At 41.4% G+C, this 24798-nt stretch overlaps 1 protein-coding gene across 4 annotated transcripts in view; it reads right to left on the bottom strand.

Moving 5' to 3' along the window:
• Positions 1-24798, bottom strand: part of gramd2a (GRAM domain containing 2A) — a 70645-nt gene that overhangs the window by 23435 nt on the left and 22412 nt on the right. For all 4 annotated transcript variants that reach the window (XM_062963365.1, XM_062963368.1, XM_062963367.1 and 1 more), the window contains exons 2-7: positions 11267-11362; positions 8906-8966; positions 7041-7113; positions 5764-5867; positions 1258-1356; positions 532-603 (exon numbers count right to left, since the gene is read on the bottom strand). In XM_062963365.1, coding sequence (XP_062819435.1) covers positions 532-603; positions 1258-1356; positions 5764-5867; positions 7041-7113; positions 8906-8966; positions 11267-11362 — 505 coding nt within the window. The remainder of the gene's footprint in view (positions 1-531; positions 604-1257; positions 1357-5763; positions 5868-7040; positions 7114-8905; positions 8967-11266; positions 11363-24798) is intronic.

Below are 24798 nucleotides of genomic sequence, written 5' to 3'. Positions count from 1 at the left end.
TGACACGAAAAAAAAGAAGGTGATTGTGTTGATGTGAGTGCTGTGCGTCGTTGGGCAAGTAAGTTTAAAGATGTTGAGGTGGGAACATCTGACTTGCATGGCAAACAAAGAGTTAGACGTCCTGTGACAGCAACCACCGAGTTTCACAAGCTAAAGGTTGACAGATTGATTCAGGACAATCGTCGTATCCCTCAGAGAGAAATTTCAAGCACAATCGGCATTTCACAAGAACGTGTGGGTCACATTATTGGTTTGCTATCGGAAGATCTGTGCACAATGGGTCCTGTGAGATGCTGGTTGTGGAAACTGAGTGTCGACTTCTTCCGTGACGGCTTCAGAAAACTTGTTCATCGTGGGCAGAAATGTATCCAATTGTCTGGTGATTATGTGGAAAAGTGAATAGTGGTAGTTAAAGAGCACATTCTAAGGATTATTTATGCGTTTGATTTATTAAAATATTCCCATCCAAACCCAAGTAACCAAGGTGGAGACATTACTTTTCATTCAACTCTCGTATAAAGTGATTATTACCTGCAAGTGTGTGCAGACCCTTCGCAGAACATCGTAGACGCTGTCTCTCGAGATCAGGGAGACGAAGATATACTGGAAAGGAAACAAAACTGAATTGAGCAACCAAAGGGTCGGAATCCACTCCCTATGCAACACACACACACGGCATTGATTTCCGTCCCATCTCGGCGGGTGGTTTGGAATCGAAGCCATGCCTGAGTCTGGAACATTTTGTGGGTTTCAGTTTCAGGAAGCCTGTGGCATCGGGCGGGATCCCCAAAAGCCGAGACACTTTTATCTGTTGTGCAAACAATTAGCACAAAATTCCATTTCAATCCCTCCTCGAGTTTCCGCTGGAGGGTGCTGACTTTCGCTTGCCCCTTGCAAATGTCTTGTTGTGATTTATTCCAAACCACCACAAGGGATGATTTATTAAAAATAGGTCAAATTGTTCCCAGAAATAACTATTATAAGAGTCTGGGACTTCCAGAAAGAGAGTTGCAATTCCAGTATCCCTGCCTCTCTTTGCCTCACTGTTCTGATCTCGATATATAATCTTGTCCAGAGGTGGACAATAGAGCAAGTCTCAGCCCTGCATTGTGTTTTGGACTGCAACTCCCACCATTCCTAACAGCCTCAGGCCCTTTCCTTTTGCAAAAGGCATACAGTTCCCCACTTTCTCTGCATTGAAGGAAGGGTTCTCATAGGTAAAATACTACAGATAAGGAAGTGTCTGGCATTATTTACCTTCCTGCTGGCATTTGTAGTAATAGCCAGTCCGTTCGGTAGCAGCCGGGCGGTTTTGTGCTTTTTTATTAGCTGAACGGAGACAACGGGGATAACAACCTGAAATGGAAACAAAAAGAAGACAAATGGTTCCAAGATGTATTTAAACAGGGACAAGGAAATACAGTAGAGTCTCACTTATCCAACATAAACGGGCCGGCAGAATGTTGGATAAGCAAATATTACTAATAATATCTATATATATAAAAGGGTAATGAAATTTCGGCCTAGGACAAAACAACAAAACGACACATCCCAGAAACTCTAAACTTGGCAGCACAACCCCTCATCCATGCCTCTACGTTCATACAACAAAAAGAAAAGAAAAATAAAGTCCTAATTAGAGGGAGAAGAATAATTGTTTTTATTCAATTGCTGCCAGTTAGAAGGCTAAGCTCCGCCCACTTGGTCTCCTAGCAACCCACTCAGCCCAGGGGACAGGCGGAGTTAGGCCTCACTTAGGCCTCTTCCACACTGCCTATAAAATACAGATTATCAGATTTTAACTGGATTACAGTATATGGCAGTGTAGACTCAAGGCCCTTCCACACAGCTCTATAACCCATTTATAATCTTATATTATCTGCTTTGAACTGGATTATCTTGAGTCCACACTGCCATATAATCCACTTCAGTGTGCATTTTATAGAGGTGTGTAGAAGGGGCCTCATATAATCCAGTTCTAAGCAGATAATGTAAGATTATAAATATAATATGTAATAATTACTGTGATATAATAATACAGAACAATATAATCTCTAAAATCAGGACAATAAATAAAGAACAACACTCTGAAAGCATAAGCCACAGCAACGCGTGGCCGGGCAAAGCTAGTTACAATATATTGATACAGTATAATATAGTAATTTATTACAAGTATTGTACTATGCTAATATAATATTGTATGTAAATTTAATTTGTAAGCTGCTCTGAGTCCCCTTCGGGGTGAGAAGGGCGGCATATAAATGTAGCTAATAAATAAATAAAAAATATGTTGGATAATAAGAAGAGATTAAGGAAAAGCCTATTAAACATCAAATTAGGTTATGATTTTACAAATTAAGCACCAAAACATCATGTTATACAACACATTTGACAGAAAAAGTAGTTCAATACACAGTAATGCTACATAGTAATTACTGTATGTACGAATTTAGCACCAAAACATCACAATGTATTGAAAACATTGACTACAAAACATTGACTACTAAAAGGCAGACTGCATTGGATAATCCAGAACGTTGGATAGGCGAATGTTGGATAAGTGAGACTCTACTGTAGTCAGGAAGATATACTGTATATACTGGAGTATAAGCCTAGTTTTTCAGCCCTTTTTTTAAGACTGAAAAAGCCCCGCTCGGCTTATACTCGGGTGAGGGTCCTGGTTGGCTTATATTTGGGTCAGCTTATACTCAAGAATACAGTAGAGTCTCACTTATCCAAGCTAAACGGGCTGGCAGAAGCTTGGATAAGCGAATATTGACAGAAAATTGTAGTTCCAATTGACAGAAAAAGTAGTTCTATACGCAGTAATGTTATGTTGTAATTATTATATTTACGAATTTAGCACAAAAATATCATGATATATTGAAAGAATTGACTACAAAAATGGCTTGGATTATCCAGAGGCTTGGATAAGCAAGGCTTGGATAAGTGAGACTCTACTGTATATGGTACATTTATTATTTTTCTCTATTATTATTGGTATTATTATATTTATTATTTTTCTCTGTTATTGTTGCTACGATTACATTTATTTTACTCTATTTTTATTATTATTAATAATACATTTATTATTTCACTCTGATCTTATTACTGTATTATATTTATTATTTTACTCTATTTATTACTACATGTATTATTGTCCTGTATTTATTATTATTATTACATGTATTATTTTACTCTATTATTATTAAAAGGATACATAAGCACATTTACATTGAAGAAGATGAGAATAATGATTTGATTAGAGTTGGACAGTCTTATCTTAAATTTGAGCTTGATGTAAATATTCAAAAACATTTAACCTACGGATGCCTCAATTAATGTAATTTTATTGGTATCTATTTTTATTTCTGAAATTTACCACTCTGGGCTTATACTTGAGTCAATGATTTCTCAGTTTTTTGTGCTAAAATTAGGTGCCTCGGCTTATATTCGGGTCGGCTTATACTCGAGTATATACGGTATTCAGACACAACAATTACAATTTCCAGGAAACTTGTGCAGAATGAACACCCATACTTTTAACTATATTTACTTTGGAAATAATCCACCCGAAGCAAGCTGAGACTGCTTCTTAAACAGAATTGAACATGATTATCTAATCCAGAACACCTTAAACTTTTCCTGGTTGTGGCCCTTTTCCATCGATAAATGTTTATGTGACCCCAGGTATATAGGTATGTGAAATAGGACTATAAATCAAACATCTGTTGATAATAAAAACATTTGCAAGGCTCGCTAAACAGGGTGGATTTTTTTAAATTTTAATAGTTACAACAACATTTATAAGCCGCCCTGAGTCCCCCTGGGGAGATGAGGCAGGATACAATAATAAAGTTATTATTATTATTATTATTATTATTATTATTATTATTATTATTATTTATGGTCCATAGATCCATCAGAAATTAATAGAGTTGGTGGCGAAGGGAAAAGGGTTGCAGTCTAGAGAGAATTTAAAACAAAAATACTTAAGTTAAGATTCAAAATGTTCAATACATGAAACGTGATGTGAGTTGCTGTGAGTTTTCCGGGCTGTATGGCCATACTCCAGAAGCACTCTCTCCTGACATTTTGCCCACATCTACAACAGGCACCGTCAGAGGTTGTGAGGTGTGTTGGAAACTAAGCAAGTTAGGTTTATATATCTGTGGAATAGTGTCCAGGGTGAGAGAAATAACTCTTGTCTGAAGCAAGTGTGAATATTGCCATTGGCCAGCTTGATTAGCATCAAACAGCCTTGCAGCTTCAAAGCCTGGCTGCTTCCTGCCTGTTCTTTCTCCCACCCGGCAATGTTAGTCTTCCTTGGACCATTAAAAACAAATCACAAAGCAAGGAGAGAAAAGCCGTGCTAGATGGGGTGAGCTTCGGGGGCTGGATTTCGCATTCTTCTTGTGTGATGTTTATTTAAGTAGGTAGCGCAGCCGATATAAATAATTCAGCCTTTTGGCACGGTTCATTGAGGAAGTCTGCTCTATATATGGAAGAACGTTCCCCATCCGCGGGAGTGTTTACTGTAAATCAAGGCAGGAGGGTGGGATCCTGGACTGCGTCAAATCCAGTCCTTGCTTTCCACCCAGAGCGGCCTTGTCCAAGGAGTTTCATGGCCTTTGGAAGCAAAGACCTGACACTTCTGATCTCTTAAGCATGTTGTTTTTGCACTAATACTACCTTTCTGAGGTTTGTCTGTTAGTCTTACAGTTATTTTAGGCATGTTCAAACTTGGGTCCTCCAGGTGTTTTGGACTCCCAACTCCCACTATTCCTAACAGCCTCAGGCCCTTTCCTTTCCTCCCTCAACTGACTTCTAACTCCTAACACTGGTTCTTGCACTCAAACAGACTCAAGCCTCAACTGACTTCTAACTCCTAACACTGGCTTCTGACCTCAAACAGACTCAAGCCTCAACTGAGTTCTAACTTCTATTACTGGCATTTGCACTAAAACAGACTCAAGCCTCAACTGACTTTTAACTTCTAATACTGGCATTTGAACTCAAAGAGACTCAAGCCTCAACTGGCTTCTAACTCCTAACACTGGCTTCTAACCTCAACAGACTCAAGCCTCAACTGACTTCTAACTACTAATACTGGCTTCTGCACTCAAACAAACTCAAGCCTCAACTGACTTCTAACTACTAATACTGGCGTTTGCACTCAAAGAGACTCAGGCCTCAACTGACTTCTAACCTCTAATACTGGCATTTGCACTCAAAGAGACTCAGGCCTCAACTGACTTCTAAATTCTAATACTGGCATTTGCACTAAAACAGACTCAAGCCTCAACTGACTTCTAACTCCTAACACTGGTTTCTGATCTCAAACAGACTCAAGCCTCAACTGACTTCTAACTCCTAACACTGGCTTCTGATCTCAAACAGACTCAAGCCTTAACTGACTTTTAACTACTAATACTGGCTACTGACCTCAAACAGACTCAAGCCTCAACTGACTTCTAAATTCTAATACTGGCATTTGCACTCTAACAGACTCAAGCCTCAACTGACTTCTAACTTCTAATAATGGCATTTGCACTCAAACAGACATGAGCCTCAACTGACTTTTAGCTTATAATGATGGCATTTGCACTCAAACAGACTCGAGCCTCAACTGACTTCTAACTGAGAGGGAAAAGGAAGGGGCCTGAGGCTGTTAGGAATGGTGGAAGTTAGAGTCCAAAACACCCGGAGGGCCCACGTTTGCCCATGACTGAGCTAGTGCCATGGAAAAGATCAGATACTGACCTTGATATCTTTCCCAAAAAGGTTTGCATAGAAGCAGAGCCAGTTGGGGGAAATGTAGAGCCGGCCTTGGATAAGAATGTCTCTCTGAAGGGCGCAGGAGCACACTGGGAAGACAAGCAAAAATACTATCAACTCAGCAGGAAGGATATTGGTCCGATTTCCACAGAAAGAGGACAACCCAAAGCCAACTTATAGAATTGGGTTGCTGTGAGTTTTCCGGGCTGTATGGCCATGTTCGAGAAGCATTCTCTCCTGATGTTTTGCCCACATCTATGGCAGGCATCCTCAGAGGTTGTGAGGACAGAATGCTTCTGGAACATGGCCATACAATAAATAAAAATAATACAGTAGAGTCTCACTTATCCAACATAAACGGACCGGCAGTACGTTGATAAGCAAAAATGTTGGATAATAAGGAGGGATTAAGGAAAAGCCTATTAAATGTCAAATTATGTTATGGTTTTACAAATTGAGCACCAAAACATCATGTTTTACAACAAATCGACAGAAATAGCAGTCTAAAACATGGTAACATTATGTAGTAATTATTGTATTTATGAATTTAGTACCAAAACATCGCAATACAGTAGAGTCTCACTTATCCAACATAAACAGACCGGCAGAAGCTTGGATAAGCGAATATATTGGATAATAAGAAAGGATTAAGGAAAAGCCTATTAAACATCAAATTAGGTTATGATTTTACAAATTAAGCACCAAAACATCATGTTATACAACAAATTTGACAGAAATAGTAGTTCAATACGCAGTAATGTTATGTTGTAATTACTGTATTTACGAATTTAGCACGAAAATATCACAATGTATTGAAAACATTGACTACAAAAATGGCTTGGATAATCCAGAAGCTTGGATAAGCGAGGCTTGGATAAGTGAGACTCCACTGTATATTGAAAACATTCACTACAAAAACATTGGCTACTAAAAAAAATTGATTACAAATAAAGATAGAATTGCATAAAATGAACCTACAGTAGCAACATTGTCGGAAATTAAATCCATAAAAAGTTCAATCCTTGCTGTCTAGAGAAACAGCTGTGGATCGGGGCAGGAGGCAAACTATGTTGGATAATCAAGAACGTTGGATAAGTGGATGTTGGATAAATGAGACTCTATTGTAGTAATAATAATAATAATAATAATAATAATAATAACTATTTTTGAATCCCGCCTCCATCTCCATGACGAACTTCGATCAAAGTTTTGAGTTACAGCAATATTATACATTAGGGGACTAAACTGAGGTTTCAACTCACCTTTCAACACACTTTCCTCCGTGGGGATGTCCTTAAATAACTTGTGATACTGAGAGTTGTATTTGTTCGGAGCCTAGAAATGAAAGAGGCACAAGGATGTCAGGGATTATTCTCCGAGCAATCTGCAACGAACCGACACAACAAGGAAGGTCTTTGTTTTCACAAAGGTTACACAGGATCTGATTGAAGAAAGGTCAGGAGAAGTATAGACATGTTGAGGCAGGAACGGGCTTTGGATGGAGCCTCTCCCAACCAGCCAGCCTTTCGGATGTGTTCGAGGAGAGTTCCCATGGCATTGGGGATGATGGGATATGTAGTCCAACATATCAGGAAGGCGTCGGGTTCAAGGAAATTATTCTAGAATATAATATGACAGCGAAGGAGCATCTACACCAGGTATTGGCCAACTTGGGCCCTCCAGGTGTTTTGGACTGCAACTCCCACCATTCCTAACAGCCTCAGGCCCTTATCTTTCCCCACTCAACTGACTTCTAACTCCTAACACTGGCTTCTGCACTCTAACAGACTCAAGCCTCAACTGACTTCTAACTCCTAACACTGGCTTCTGACCTCAAACAGACTCAAGCCTCAACCGACTTCTAACTCCTAACACTGGCTTCTGACCTCAAACAGACTCAAGCCTCAACTGACTTCTAACTCCTAAGACTGGCTTCTGATCTCAAACAGACTCAAGCCTCAACTGGCTTCTAACTCCTAACACTGGCTTCTGCACTCTAACAGACTCAAGCCTCAACTGACTTCTAACTCCTAAGACTGGCTTCTGACCTCAAACAGACTCAAGCCTCAACTGGCTTCTAACTCCTAACACTGGCTTCTGCATTCTAACAGACTCAAGCCTCAACTGACTTCTAAGACTGGCTTCTGACCTCAAACAGACTCAAGCCTCAACTGGCTTCTAACTCCTAACACTGGCTTCTGCATTCTAACAGACTCAAGCCTCAACTGACTTCTAACTCCTAACACTGGCTTCTGAACTCTAACAGACTCAAGCCTCAACTGACTTCTAACTACTATTTATTTATTTATTATTCAAACTTATATGCCGCCACTCCCCTAGGGCTCGGGGTGGCTTACAGGAAAGGCTAAAATCTAACAATTTAAAAACATCTTCAAAATATCTTTTTAAAAAATCTTAAAAACACTTCCCCAGGGTTCGGAGTGGCTTACAAAAACAGCTAAAATCTAAGCAATTTAAAAACAGCAACACTGGCTTCTGCACTCAAACAGACTCATGCCTCAAATGACTTCTAACTCCTAAGACTGGCTTCTGCACTCTAACAGATTCAAGCCTCAACTGACTTCTACCTCCTAACATTGGCTTCTGCACTCAAAAATACTCAAGCCTCAACTGGCTTCTAACTCCTAACATTGGCTTCTGCACTCAAACAGACTCAAGCCTCAACTGAATTCTAACTGAGGGGGGAAAGGAAGGGGCCTGAGGCTGTTAGGAATGGTGGGAATTAGTCCAAAACACCTGGAGGGCTCAAATAAAGTGGGGAGATGCTAACTCTACCCCAGGCAGCAAAATGTTTTGGGATGGCTGCATTAACAGCTCTTTAGTACTCCTCCTCTGTTTGCATTAAAGGTACTGAATAATGGTACGAAAACAGGAAAAACAAAGACGGGAGAGGCTAGAACAGGTTTCTACCGACCCAGGTTTCCTCTGCAGAGGAAGCCAAGAGCAGAAGGTGGAGCAGAAGGGCTCAGCGGAAAGGAAGCCGCTCTCCATCCAGCCGCACAGATGGCTCCCAAAATTAAAGCACAAGCCCCATCCAGACACACAAGGCACCCAAAATAATGGCACCAAAGCCTTGGAAAATGTTGCCGGCTTCTCCCAGACTCACCACCACTTCTCTGTGACATTTCTTGAGCTCGTCGTCCTTTACGGCATCGTTCAAGTGCAGGCTGCAAGAGAGAAAAAAAAAGACATTCCTTTAGAAGGAGATCTTCTTTCAGAGAATCCTATAGTTGAGAGAGACCCTAAGGGTCATCTAGTCCAACCCCCTTTTGCCAGGCAGGAAAACACCATCAAAACCCATCGTGTCAGAAGCGACTTGAGAACCTTCTGCAAGTCGCTTCTGGTGTGAGAGAATTGGCCGTCTACAAAGACGTTGCCCAGGGGACACCCGGATGTGTTACTATCTTGCTGAGAGGCTCCTTTTATGTCCCCACAAGCTAGAGCTGACAAACAGGAGCTCACCCCTATCTCGCAGATTCGAACCGGCAACCTTCAGGTCAGCAGTTCAGCCTGCACAAGGGTTTAACCCATTGCGCCACCGCAGCTCCATCTTGGAGATGGACCCAAACGTTAAATTTATGTATGTTTCATATACAGTAGAATCTCACTTATCCAACACTTGCTTATCCAACGTTCTGGATTATCCAACGCATTTTTGTAGTCAATGTTTTCAATATATCATGATATTTTGGTGCTAAATTTGTAAATACAGTAATTACTACATAACATTACTGCGTATTGAACTACTTTTTCTGTCAAATTTGTTGTATAACATGATGTTCTGGTGCTTAATTTTTAAAATCATAACCTAATTTGATGTTTAATAGGCTTTTCCTTAATGTCTCCTTATTATCCAACATATTCGCTTATCCAACGTTCTGCCGGCCCGTTTATGTTGGATAAGTGAGACTCTACTGTATATATATATACATAGCCTGAAGCTAATTGTATACCCTGCTTTTAATAATTTGGTACATAGACATGGTGAGATAGGTGTCTGGATTCTCTTGTGTCCCCTTGGGGAGTCTTCTTGGGGAGATAGGGTGTATAATAATAATAATAATAATAATAATAATAATAATAATAATAATAATAATAATAATAGACATTGACAAAATTACGATTTGCCAACTGCAAAAGGCCATCCTGCTGAGATCTGCGCACATCATCCGAAAATATATCACACAGTCCTAGACACTTGGGAAGTGTTCGACTTGTGATTTTGTGATATGAAATCCAGCATTTCTATCTTGTTTGCTGTGTCATAATATAATAATAATTAGTATTATGCTGAGTGGTTGCATCAGCTGCCACTCTGCTGTTCTATTTTCTGTTTGAAACTACATTATACAGCTGACTTTTAACTACTAATACTGGCATCTGACCACAAACAGACTCAAGCCTCAACTGGCTTCTAACTCCTAACACTGGCTTCTGACCTCAAACTGACTCAAGCCTCAACTGACTTCTAACTCCTAACACTGGCTTCTGACCTCAAACAGTCTCAAGCCTCAACTGACTTCTAACTCCTAACACGGGCTTCTGACCTCAAACAGACTCAAGCCTCAACTGACTTCTAACTCCTAACACTGGCTTCTGCACTCTAAGAGACTCAAGCCTCAACTGACTTCTAACTCCTAACACTGGCTTCTGCACTCTAAGAGACTCAAGCCTCAACTGACTTCTAACTCCTAACACTGGCTTCTGCACTCTAAGAGACTCAAGCCTCAACTGACTTCTAACTTCTAACACTGGCTTCTGACCTCAAACAGACTCAAGCCTCAAATGACTTCGAACTCCTAACACTGGCTTCTGACCTCAAAGAGACTCAAGCCTCAACTAACTTCTAACTCCTAACACTGGCTTCGGACCTCAAACAGACTCAAGCTTCACTCAAACAGACTCAAGCCTCAACTGACTTCGAACTCCTTACACTGGCTTCTGACCTCAAACAGACTCAAGCCTCAACTGACTTCTAACTCCTAACACTGGCTTCTGACCTCAAAGAGACTCAAGCCTTAACTGACTTCTAACTAATAATACTGGCATTTGCACTCAAAGAGACTCGAGCCTCAACTGACATCTAACTTCTAATAATGGCATTTGCACTCAAAGAGACTCAAGCCTCAACTGACTTCTAACTGAGGGGCAAAAGGAAGGGGCCTGAGGCTGTTAGGAATGGTGGGAGTTGCAGTCCAAAACACCTGGAGGGCCCAAGTTGGCCCATGCCTTCTATGTAGTCAGTTCAAACTCATATCATGTGTCTTAACTGCAATGAACTGCATTCGATGAGTCCACACATGAGTCACTTTGCTTGTGATTTGAATGCGCTTGTCTCTGGAGTGGCAGAAAGCACGATTGCAAGACTTCCCTTCTTCCAGGAATTCACCTGAAGTCAACCCCAGCCCGCTTTTGACCTTTGCTCCAGGATCTCAATCCTGTGCAACGCAAAGGGAAGCGCACTCACTTGCCATTCGGGGAATCCAGGCTCTTCTCTTTGTGCAATGCGTCCAGCTTCTCCAGGCTGTGCATCGGCCCGGCTTTGTCGTGCATTGGTTTCGTGCTGCAAAAAAGCAGGGACGAGGGGAAGAAGGCAAAGAAAGGCGTGTGAAATCATTATGCATTACTTTTATCACCATTCATTCATTCTTTTTCAATATTTCTACCCTGAGCTCGATCATAAATTTCCCAGGTGGCATGCAATGAAAACAATTTCAGAATATAAGGATAATAAAAATAATAATACAAAAATATGAATAATAATACTAATAATACTAACAATACTAATAATAAATACTGTATATACTCAAGTATAGTTTTTCAGCCCTTTTTTTAAGACTGAAAAAGCTCCCCTTGGCTTATACTTGGGTGAGGGTCCTGGTTGGCTTATATTTGGGTCAGCTTATACTCGAGAATATATGGTACATTTACTATTTTTCTCTATTATTTTTGGTATTATTACATTTATCATTTTTCTCTATTATTGTTGCTACTATTACATTTATTTTACTCTATTTTTATTACTGTATCTACTCGAGTATAAGCCTAGTTTTCAGCCCTTTTTTTAAGACTGGAAAAGCCCCCCTCGGCTTATACTCGGGTAAGGGTCCTGGTTGGCTTATATTTGGGTTAGCTTATACTCGAGAATATATGGTACATTTATTATTTTTCTCTATTATTATTGGTATTATTACATTTATTATTTTTCTCTATTATTGTTGCTACTATTACATTTATTTTACTCGATTTTTATTATTATTATTATTAAGACATTTATTATTTCACTCTGATCTTATTATTATTATTGCATTTATTATTTTACTCTATAGCTGGAAGGCGGAGAAAGATAATCATGATTATTTTAGGATTAATTGGGGCTCCCCCTGCCAAACTGGGGCAACTGGAATGACTGCAAATACCATCATTCCCAACCAGCAAGGCTAGAGGTGATGGGAGCTATCATCAAATATATCTGAAGAATAGTGGCTTGGAGCAAACTGCGGCATCTGTATATTTGCGAAGAAAGCAGATATGATGAAAAAAACAGTCAAGATTCTGACTGCGTTGTCGAACACTTTCATGGTCGGAATCACCTTCCAACAAAGGATCCCCCCCCCCCAGGCAGGAAGCAGCCAGGCTTTGAAGCTGCAAGGCTATTCAGTGCTAATCAAGGTGGCCAATGGCAACATTCACGCTTGCCTCCAACAGACAAGAGTTCTTTCTCCCATCCTGGATGTATGAACCCCATTTGACAGGAAACAATCAGGGCCAGCTAACACCTTCCAACAAAGGATTCCCCCCAGGCAGGAAACAGCCAGGCTTTGAAGCTGCAAGGCTATTCAATGCTAATCAAGGTGGCCAATGGCAACATTCACACTTCCCTCCCACAGACAAGAGTTCTTTCTCCCATCCTGGACATTATTCCGCACATGTATGAACCCCATTTGACAGGAAACAATCAGAGCCAGTTAACACCTCTCAACAAAGGATTCCCCCAGGCAGGAAGCAGCCAGGCTTTGAAGCTGCAAGGCTATTCAATGCTAATCAAGGTGGCCAACGGCAACATACACGCTTGCCTCCAACAGACAAGAGTTCTTTCTCCCATCCTGGACATTATTCCGCAGATGTATGAACCCCATTTGACAGGAAACAATCAGAGCCAGCTAACACTTCTCAACAAAGGATTCCCTCAGGCAGGAAGCAGCCAGGCTTTGAAGCTGCAAGGCTATTTAATGCTAATTAAAGAGGCCAATGGCAACATTCACGCTTGCCTCCAACAGACAAGAGTTCTTTCTCCCATCCTGGACATTATTCCGCAGATATATAAACCCCACTTGACTAGTTTCCAACAGACCTCACAACCTCTGAGGATGCCTGCCATAGATGTGGGCGGAACATCAGGAGGGAATGCTTCGGAACATGGCCATACAGCCCGGAAAACTCACAGCAACCCAACAACAGGAGCCTTCTGCACTGCAACACTTTGTTGTCCTAATTTTTGTTTGTTTGTTTGTTTGTTTGTTTAGCAGACCTGATTCTGATCCTTCCGGTTAAGAATATGCAGTCGCTGTTGCATTGGTTTTTTTCTCCTTGTTTTTGTCCCTGAACTACACGTTTACAAATATCAGAAAAACTGTATCTATTTTTAATTGTATAAACCCCATTTGACTTGTTCTCAACAGACTTCACAACCTCTGAGGATGCCTGCCATAATTGTGGGCGAAACATCAGGAGAGAATGCTTCTGGAACATGGCCATACAGCCTGGAAAACTAACAGCAGCCCAAATACGTCAGTAAAAGATATGGACCTTAAACCCTTGCCAGGATGTACAGAGGTCAGGTCTTTGTGACAATGCCTTGGCACACTGGCATTGTGTGTCCTTAAGAGCTAGATAAGCGTTGTGTACAGGGATAAATAGCACCTTGCAGGGCTGTCGGTTGCACATTATCTCCCAAATAGCGCTGGTTATCAGCGGAAGGGCTTTGCGGGAGGGCTTTGGACAGCCTAAAGCAAACAGCGCTTGAGCCAAAAGCGTATCCGAGAGCTCAGCAGCTAACGTTCATCGAAGTGTTGCAATCCAAACGCTCAGAGAGGGCAGGAAGTTGCTCAAAATACACAAACCATTTCGGATAAAGGAGGTGAAAGAAGCCAAAGACTCCAAACAACCAAATCAGTCCCGAAACGGAAAAAAAGTAGTAAGTTGTGCCGTGTTGAGCAAATGAATATACAACTTAGGTTGGACGGTCCTAACGTTGCATCTACACTATAGTATTAATCCAGTTTGACACCACTTTTGACTGGCATAGGTCATTGCTATGGGAGATATTGGAAAGGTTTAATTGGAGTTTAAAATGTGAAACCGCAATTGGTGTCTTTTCATGTGTGTGTGTGTACAGTCCTAACATTGCATCTACACTATAGAATTAATCCAGTTTGACACCACTTTGAACTGCCATAGGTCATTGCTATGGGAGATGTTGGAAAGGTTTAACTGGAGTTTAAAATGTGAAGCCGCACTTGGTGTCTTTTCATATGTGTGTGTGTGTGTACAGTCCTAACGTTGCATCTACACTATAGAATTAATCCAGTTTGACATCACTTTGAACTGCCATAGGTCATTGCTATGGGAGATGTTGGAAAGGTTTAATTGGAGTTTAAAATGTGAAACCGCAATTGGTGTCTTTTCATATATGTGTGTGTACAGTCCTAACATTGCATCTACACTATAGAATTAATCCAGTTTGACATCACTTTGAACTGCCATAGGTCATTGCTATGGGAGATGTTGGAAAGGTTTAACTGGAGTTTAAAATGTGAAGCCGCACTTGGTGTCTTTTCATATATGTGTGTGTACAGTCCTAACATTGCATCTACACTATAGAATTAATCCAGTTTGACATCACTTTGAACTGCCATAGGTCATTGCTATGGGAGATGTTGGAAAGGTTTAACTGGAGTTTAAAATGTGAAGCCGCACTTGGTGTCTTTTCATATGTGTGTGTGTGTGTGTACAGTCCTAACGTTGCATCTACACTATAGAATTAATCCAGTTTGACATCACTTTGAACTGCCATAGGTCATTGCTATGGGAGATGTTGGAAAGGTTTAACTGGAGTTTAAAATGTGAAGCCGCACTTGGTGTCTTTTCATATATGTGTGTGTACAGTCCTAACATTGCATCTACACTATAGAATTAATCCAGTTTGACATCACTTTGAACTGCCATAGGTCATTGCTATGGGAGATGTTGGAAAGGTTTAATTGGAGTTTAAAATGTGAAGCCGCACTTGGTGTCTTTTCATATGTGTGTGTGTGTGTGTACAGTCCTAACGTTGCATCTACACTATAGAATTAATCCAGTTTGACATCACTTTGAACTGCCATAGGTCATTGCTATGGGAGATGTTGGAAAGGTTTAATTTGAGTTTAAAATGTGAAGCCGCACTTGGTGTCTTTTCATATATATGTGTGTGTGTGTGTGTGTGTGTGTGTGTGTACAGTCCTAACGTTGCATCTACACTATAGAATTAATCCAGTTTGACACCACTTTGAACTGCCATGGTTCAATGCTACGGGATATGTTGGAAAGGTTTAATTTGAGTTTAAAATGAGAAACCGCACTTGCTCTCTTTTCATGTACAGTAGAGTCTCACTTATCCAACGTTCACTTATCCAACTTTCTGGATTATCCAACGCATTTTTGTAGACAATGTTTTCAATGCATTGTGATATTTTGGTGCTAAATTCGTAAATACAGTAATTACTACATAGCATTAATGTGTAATGAACTACTTTTTCTGTCAAATGTGTTGTATAACATGATGTTTTGGTGTTTAATTTGTAAAATCATGACCTATTTTGATGTTTAATAGGCTTTTTCTTAATTTCTCCTTATTAGCCAACATATTCGCTTATCCAACGTTCTGCCGGCCCGTTTATGTTGGATAAGTGAGACTCTACTGTATATATATGTGTGTGTGTAAAATATAACAAGGTCAGAAAAAGTTGTTTGCTCTAAAGCATCAGGAATGCAGAAGTGGTTGTAAAACTGAGGATGACAACAGAATATGAGGAAGGAGAGAAAAGAAACATTAACTTATCAGGGAAATAACTCTGCACAGATACATTTGACCCAATAAAAATCGCTCACCTGATCCTCACCTGCAATTCCTCACCTATCAGAGTTCCTCACCTGTTCTTCCCAACTTACATCATGTCAAACTTGCACTATAACATGTTCTAGAAATGATGGGAGTTGTAGTGTGGCATGTGCCAAAGACTCAGCTATGGTATCTGTAAATGACGCAACTATTATTGTCTCCACAACTCTTTGATTCAGACAAGAACTTATTGCAGGTAATTCTTATCCTGCAATAAACCTCTTCTGGACAGCTGTGAGTTTTCTGGACTGTATGGCCATATTCCAGAAGCATTCTCTCCTGACGTTTTGCCCACATCTAAGGCAGTCATCCTCAGGGGTTATGAGACCTACCAGCTTCAAAGCCTGACTGTAAATAAAGAGCCACACTAAGAAAACAGGGGCATTCCAAAGTGGAAACAATCAGGACCAGCTAACACTTCCCAACAAAGGATTTCCCCAGGCCATTCAGTGCTACAAGGCCATTCAGTGCTAATCAAGGTGGCCAATGACAATATTCACACTTGCCTCAAGCAGACAAGACATCCGCTCACAACCATCATTTCAGACTACGCAGAGAAGCCACTGAAATCTATAAGAATGTGGACAATTTCAACAGAAAGGAGGAAATCACGACAATGAACAAAATCTGGCTACATGCATTTTAAAAAACTCTAAAACCAGGACAGTAAATAAAGAACAACACTCTGATAACAGGTGAATTCCAGACAGGAAATAATCAGGGTTAGTTTAAATAATCACGGTCAGTTTACACCTCCCGACAAAGGATTCTCCCAGGCAGGAAGCAGCCAGGCTTTGAAGCTGCAAGGCCATTCAGTGCTAATCAAGGTGGCCAATGGCAACATTCATACTTGCCTCAAGCAGACAAGAGTTCTTTCTCTCACCCTGGACATTATTCCACAGATATATAAACCCCACTTGACTAGTTTCCAACAGACTTCACAACTTCTGAGGATGCCTGCCATAGATGTGGGTGAAACGTCAGGAGAGAATGCTTCTGGAACATGGCCATACACCCTGGAATACTCATAGCAATCTAGTGATTGAAAGCCTTTGACAAAACAGATATATAAACCCCACTTGCCAAGTTTCCAACAGACCTCACAACCTCTGAGGATACCTGCCATAGATGTGGGCAAAATGTCAGGAGAGAATGCTTCTGGAACATGGCCATACAGCCAGAAATACTCATAGAAACCCAGCGATTGAAAGCCTTTGACAAAACAGATATATAAACCCCACTTGCCAAGTTTCCAACAGTCCTCACAACCTCTGAGGATGCCTGCCATAGATGTGGGCAAAATGTCAGGAGAGAATGCTTCTGGAACATGGCCATACAGCCTGGAATACTCATAGAAACACAGCGATTGAAAGCCTTTGACAAAACAGATATATAAACCCCACTTGCCAAGTTTCCAACAGACCTCACAACCTCTGCCATAGATGTGGGTGAAAAAGTCAGGAGAGAATGCTTCTGGAACATAGCCATACAGCCTGGAATACTCATAGAAACCCAGCGATTGAAAGCCTTTGACAAAACAGATATATAAACCCCACTTGCCAAGTTTCCAACAGTCCTCACAACCTCTGAGGATGCCTGCCATAGATGTGGGCAAAATGTCAGGAGAGAATGCTTCTGGAACATCGCCATACAGTTCGGAAAACTCAGAGCAGCCCAGTGATTCCGGCCATGAAAGCCTTCCACAACGCATTATTTAAAGGTTTTTTTCCTCATTATCATGCCAGTGCAAACAAAGAAACTTGATAGGAGATAAAGCTTTGCAAAGCTCTCTCATGTCATTACTCCACGGACAAACTAAAAACCGTCTGCAATGCAGCCGAGAGCGAACCTATTTGTGGCATTTTCAGGTGCGGAGCACGTGAGCCGGCTGACACAGCCACAGACCCTAGGTGCTTTGTAAGCAATAATAAAAATAGAATGCAAACCGCCAGGGACGGCAATTCGCCCAATTTTTTAATTTCCTCCTTCTGACTCAACGGCGGATAATTATCTCTGGGAAGAATTGGAAGGGAGAAAAGCCGCAAGGAAACAGCTTGAGTGACCTTTGAGACCACAACTAGGACAATGCTCTACAGCGTGCATGGGCAAACTTGGGCCTTGTGGGTGTTTTGGACTGCAACTCCCACCATTCCTAACAGCCTCAGGCCCTTTCCTTTTGCCCCTCAGCCGCTTAAGCGGCTGAGGGGCAAAAGGAAAGGGCCTGAGGCTGTTAGGAATGGTGGGAGTTGCAGTCCAAAACACCCGCAGGGCCCAAATTTGCCCAAGCCTGGCTCAAGCCATCCTGGACGAATGTAAACAAAGCACCAGCCTCTCTATTCTCTTTGCCAAGTTGCCTTTTTTTTAAACGCATGGGAAGAAAATGGCATTGGGTCATAACAAAAGCGATGATTTTGGACTCAAAATGTATTTATTTACCCTATTTATACCCCGCCTTTTTCTCAAATGCCAAAATCCTGCTCTCAACTTATAGAATAAGATCAACGTATAGGTAGTAAAGGTTTTCCTCTGATGTTAAGTCCAGTGGCGTCCAACTCTGGAGGTTGGTGCTCATCTCTATTTCTAAGCCGAAGAGCCGGCGTTATCCATAGACACCTCCAAGGTCATGTGGCCGGCATGACTGCATGGACCACCGTGACCGTCCCGCCGGAGCGGTACCTATTGATCTACTCACATTCTGGGGGTTGGTGCTCATCTCCATTTCTAAACCGAAGAGCCGGCATTGTCCGTAGACACCTCCAAGGTCATGTGGCCGGCATAACTGCATGGACCACCCTGACCGTCCCGCCGGAGCGGTACCTATTGATCTACTCACATTCTGGGGGTTGGTGCTCATCTCCATTTCTAAGCCGAAGAGCCGGCATTATCCATAGACACCTCCAAGGTCATGTGGCCACTGGCATGACTGCATGGACCACCGTGACCATCCCGCCGGAGCGGTACCTATTGATCTACTCACATTCTGGGGGTTGGTGCTCATCTCAATTTCTAAACCGAAGAGCCGGCGTTGTCCGTAGACACCTCCAAGGTCATGTGGCCAGCATGACTGCATGGACCACCGTGACCGTCCCGCCGGAGCGGTACCTATTGATCTACTCACATTCTGGGGGTTGGTGCTCATCTCCATTTCTAAACCAAAGAGCGGGTGTTGTCCGTAGACACCTCCAAGGTCATGTGGCCAGCATGACTGCATGGACCACCGTGACCGTCCCGCCGGAGCGGTACCTATTGATCTACTCACATTCTGGGGGTTGGTGCTCATCTCAATTTCTAAACCAAAGAGCGGGTGTTGTCCGTAGACACCTCCAAGGTCATGTGGCCGGCATGACTGCATGGACCACCGTGACCGTCCCGCTGGAGCGGTACCTATTGATCTACTCACATTCTGGGGGTTGGTGCTCATCTCAATTTCTAAACCAAAGAGCGGGTGTTGTCCGTAGACACCTCCAAGGTCATGTGGCCAGCATGACTGCATGGACCACCGTGACCGTCCCGCTGGAGCGGTACCTATTGATCTACTCACATTCTGGGGGTTGGTGCTCATCTCAATTTCTAAACCGAAAAGCCGGCGTTGTCCGTAGACACCTCCAAGGTCATGTGGCCGGCATAACTGCATGGACCACCGTGACCGTCCCACCGGAGCGGTACCTATTGATCTACTCACATTCTGGGGGTTGGTGCTCATCTCCATTTCTAAGCTGAAGAGCCAGCATTGTCCGTAGACACCTCCAAGGTCATGTGGCCGGCATGACTGCATGGACCACCGTGACCGTCCCGCCGGAGCGGTACCTATTGATCTACTCACATTCTGGGGGTTGGTGCTCATCTCCATTTCTAAACCGAAGAGCCGGCGTTGTCCGTAGACACCTCCAAGGTCATGGGGCCGGCATGACTGCATGGACCACCGTGACCTTCCCGCCGGAGCGGTACCTATTGATCTACTCACATTTGCATGTTTGCGAACTGCTAGGTTGGCAGAAGCTGGGGCTAACAATAACAAAAATATATAATTGTAATATATAACTGTATTCAATAAATCAAAAACTATTTACTATCATTATTTCCATGTACAACAATCTATGGTACCTCTTGCAGTTTCCATGCTGATCTCTCTCTATTCTAGTTTCAATGTAGTCATGAGCAATGTATAATATAATAGTAATAATATGATAATATTCTACAATAATAATAGAAATTTTATATATATATGTATGTATGTAATGTGCATAATTCCCATGGAATTATGGGACCAAATCACACCAAATTTGGCCAGAAAAGACATAGTCATGCAATCAATCTGCATGCAGCAGCGTGTCAGCAAAAATGGCTAGACGTGTCAGTGCTGACACGCATGTCATAGGTTGGCCATCACTGCCTTAGATCAACGTATATATGAACATATACGGTAGGTGCCCTGAAATTCTTAACATCACAACTAGGACAACGCAGAAAAATATACTCTTGCAGAGAAAATCCATTTCTCAAAAATCCAAAAGTCTTAGGGATTTTGATCCTGTGAGCCCTGGGATGACTACACTCTAAAGGAAACATCCTTCCATCACAAGAGGATATTCCTTAATATTCAAGGGATTGACACCTGGGATCCTTTGGCACGCAAAGCATGAGTTCCACCACCTCAGCTTGATATCTGCTCTTCCGAGAAGAAACAATGGCGCCTCTTGTATCCTCCTTGAATCGTCCTCTTCCCTGGGCTCCTTTCCTCCCCACTTTCCCTCTCCCTCTTTTTCTCATCCTCCAAACTAGGTCAGTACAAAGAAGGAGGTGGGGAACGGGTGCCTTGCTATTTCAGCGCTGGATGCCGAAGTTCTTCCCAAAATTAAACGGCACTTCCTTTCCAGGCAGCGAGTGATGCCCAAACCACACATTCATTGCTCAAGTCGGAGTTTTTGTTTTGCAAGTATCTAACCACTCTCAGATGTGTTTGCTCAAGGATGGTTGTCCTTATTGTCCTGGTGAGCCTTCAAATGGTATTAGCTATTTTTAATGTACCGTATATACTCGAGTATAAGTCGACCCGAATATAAGCCGAGGCACCTAATTTGACCACAAAAAAAAAAAACTGGGAAAACATTGACTCCAGTATAAGTCGAGGGTGGTAAATTTCAGAAATAAAAATAGATACCAATAAAATTACATTAATTGAGGCATCCGTAGGTTGAATGTTTTTGAATATTTACAGCTATATATATAAAAGAGTGATGGAATCCTGGCACCGAGCAAAACAACAAAACTAAACACCCCCCAACCTCGAAATTTCACAACACAATCCATCATCCACGCCTCGAGGTTGAAACCACAAAATATCACGTCACGAACCTCCACAGGACCTAAAAAACCCCCAAAACCGGAGCTATTCAGTGCAATTCCAATGGGCCACAGCAACAAGTGGCAGGGCACAACTAGTAAAGCTCTAATTTAAGATAAGACTGTCCAACTCTGATCAAATCATTATTCTCATCTTCTTCAATGTAAATGTGCTTATGTATCCTTTTAATAATAATAGAGTAAAATAATACATGTAATAATATTAATAATAAATACAGGAATAATAATAATAATAATAATAATAATAATAATAATAATAAAATTTTATTTATACCCCGCCACCATCTCCCCACGGGGACTCGGGGCAGCTTACATGGGGAGGCTTACATATAGGCAACATAATACAAGTCACACTATAAAAAGATACAACATTAATACAATATACCAATTAAAACAAAAATACAGGATAAAAAATTGCATTGAAAACACATAAATGGTAAAATCGTAATAAATACAGGATAGATTATTAAAAACCCTCTGGGGCTTTGTATGTAATAATAAATAGAGTAAAATAATAAATGCAATAATAATAATAATAATAATAAAATCAGAGTGAAATAATGAATGTATTAACAATAATAAAAATAGAGTAAAATCAATGTAATAGTAGCAACAATAATAGAGAAAAATAATACAGTAAAATCTCACTTATCCAACACTCGCTTATCCAACGTTCTGGGTTATCCAACACATTTTTGTAGTCAATGTTTTCAATATATCGTGATATTTTGGTGCTAAATTCATAAACACAGTAATTATTACATAGCATTACTGTGTATTGAACTACTTTTTCTGTCAAATTTGTTGTATAACATAATGTTTTGGTGCTTAATTTGTAAAATCATAACCTAATTTGATGTTTAATAGGCTTTTCCTTAATCTCTCCTTATTATCCAACATATTCGCTTATCCAACATTCTGCCGGCCCGTTTACATTGGATAAGTGAGACTCTACTGTAAATGTAATAATACCAATAATAATAGAGAAAAATAATAAATGTAATAATAATACTAAGATCAGAGTGAAATAATAAATGTATTAATAATAATAACAACAATAATAAAAATAGAGTAAAATAAATGTAACAGTAGCAACAATAATAGAGTACAATAATAAATGTAATAATAATAGAGTAAAATAATAAATGGAATAATACCAATAATAATAGAGAAAAATAATAAATGTACCATATATTCCCGAGTATAAGCTGACCCATATATAAGCCAACCAGGAGCCTCACCCAAGTATAAGTCGAGGGGGGCTTTTTCAGTCTTAAAAAAAGGGCTGAAAAACTAAGCTTATACTCGAGTATATACAGTATTTTAATTTTTTTGAGGGTATATGTTGTAACGGCGCTCCATGCAGTTTTAAACTGACCATGGTTAGTTGAACTCTGAATGGGAGGGAACTATGGTTTGTTGCAACCCAAACAAGCCACGATCTGAAACAATGTGATCTCTGCTTCCTCCTGCTTAAGGATGTAATAGGTCCTGTTTCCAGCTGGACAAAAGGTCTGCAGCTAATAGAGTCCCCGGTGGGTCTGTTTTCAGGATGTGCCGAGTGCTATGAGCCGCCGTGTCTCAGAGAACGGCTAAAAGTAGCAACAAAGCGGACCCAGAAATAGCCACGCGATTTCCAAGAAAACAGCTCAGGGCTTGAGATCAAAAGCCCCTTGACTTTCTCTCTTACGCACGCCTCTCTCCCAACCCACAGTCCTTGATAGATTGGAGTATTGTGGGCTGGATCGGCCCTGGGCTTTCATTCGGTTTGAAATGCAAAACATGCCGCTAGTAGAGGCATGGGCAAACTTCGACCCTTCAAACCAGTGATTCCGGTTATGAAAGCCTTTGACAACACACTGGAGAGAGATGCTGGCCTTCTTGAAACAAAGTTATCTGAAGTTATTTGGGTGAAACGTCAGGAGAGAGTGCTTCTGGAACATGGCCATGGAAAACTCACAGCAACCCAGATTCTATATGTTCCATTGAGAAGATCCATCCACAAGGTGTCAGCAGTAGCACCATATCTTGGGTCCCATGCTGCGGTCAGGTCATTGATGGCAGTTACCGGCTGTTAGGAATTGTGGGAGTTGAAGTCCAAAACACCCGGAGGACCCAAGTTTGCCCATTCCTGCTTAGGTAAAAGGTAAAGGTTTCCCCTGATGGGGTTGGTGCTCATCTCCATTTCTAAGCTGAAGAGCCGGCGTTGTCCATAGACACCTCCAAGGTCATGTGGCCGGCATGACTGCATGGAGCGCCTCTAGCCAAAACTAATGCAGTAGAGTCTCACTTATCCAAGCTTCACTTATCCAAGGTTCTGTTAATTGCCATGAATCTATGATGAACTTGTGGCTGGCACTAGGGAGTATCCAGACACAAGTGTGTGTGCTTATTGATTGCATCAGTTCAGTTGAGTTCTGTCTGCCGAGAGTTTGAGTCCTGTGTTCATCTGTCGTCTGTTGGTCTGTTTGTGTTGATACAGTAAAACTTTGTAAATAGTTTTACCAACGTCTCTGAGTGTCTCTTCGTTCTGCGCTCCACTGATTCCATCCAAACCACATTAATGCTCGCACATCATTCGGACCGACTCTTCCAGCAGAACACATGCAAACACACACACACACAGCCCGGTGCCATTGGCAGCACTTACTCCTAGGAAAGGGAGAGAAAAACACGCAAGGCTCTAAGTGGATTTTCTCCCTCAGAGATTTACTCCGGCGCATTTTAAGCCAGGATTTTTCGAGAGGATAAAGGAGAGATTTGCCTTTCCAAGCGAAGGCTGGATTCCAGAGACGTAAAGCAAGGAAAGGGCGAAAAAGAGAAGGTCAGGATCAATCCTTCCCTTTGTTTGTTCCAATCCGGAAAGGATGTACCATAAGAAACTCCCCCAGAGAAGGAGAATAAGCCCCCCATTCATGCATATGCAAGAACTACCGTTATAGTATTACAACTGGGAAACGTTTGTTGCTTTTTAAAGCACAGTTTCACAACTTCTGAGGATGCCTGACATAGATGTGGGCGAAACATCAGGAGAGAATGCTTCTGGAAGATGACCATACAGCCTGGAAATGCTAGTAGGAGGATTCTGGGAGCTGTCGTCCAAAACGGGTGAAGCAAAATAATTTTATAAGTATAACCAGTGCAAACAGACCATTCCTTGTGTTGTCGAAAGCTTTCGTGGCTGGAATCGCCAGGTTGCTGTGAGTTTCCTGGGCTGTATGGTTATGTTCCAGAAGCATTCTCTCCTGACGTTTCACCCACATCTATGGCAGGCATCCTCAGAGGTTGTGAGGTCTGTTGGAAACTAATATTGGGATTTATATATGTATGGAATAATGTCCAGGATGGGAGAAAAAGCTCTTGTCTGTTTGACATAAGTGTGAATGTTGCAACTGAAAAAAAAAGTAAATAAAGAGCAACACTAAAAAAACCTGGGGGAATTCCAGACAGGAGACAATCAGGGCCAGCTAACA

Source organism: Anolis carolinensis, unplaced genomic scaffold (assembly GCF_035594765.1).
Source record: "Anolis carolinensis isolate JA03-04 unplaced genomic scaffold, rAnoCar3.1.pri scaffold_11, whole genome shotgun sequence".
In the NCBI taxonomy this organism is placed as follows: domain Eukaryota; kingdom Metazoa; phylum Chordata; class Lepidosauria; order Squamata; family Dactyloidae; genus Anolis; species Anolis carolinensis.
Note: the sequence above shows the minus strand (reverse complement) of the source record. Positions and strands in the feature narration are given on the sequence as shown.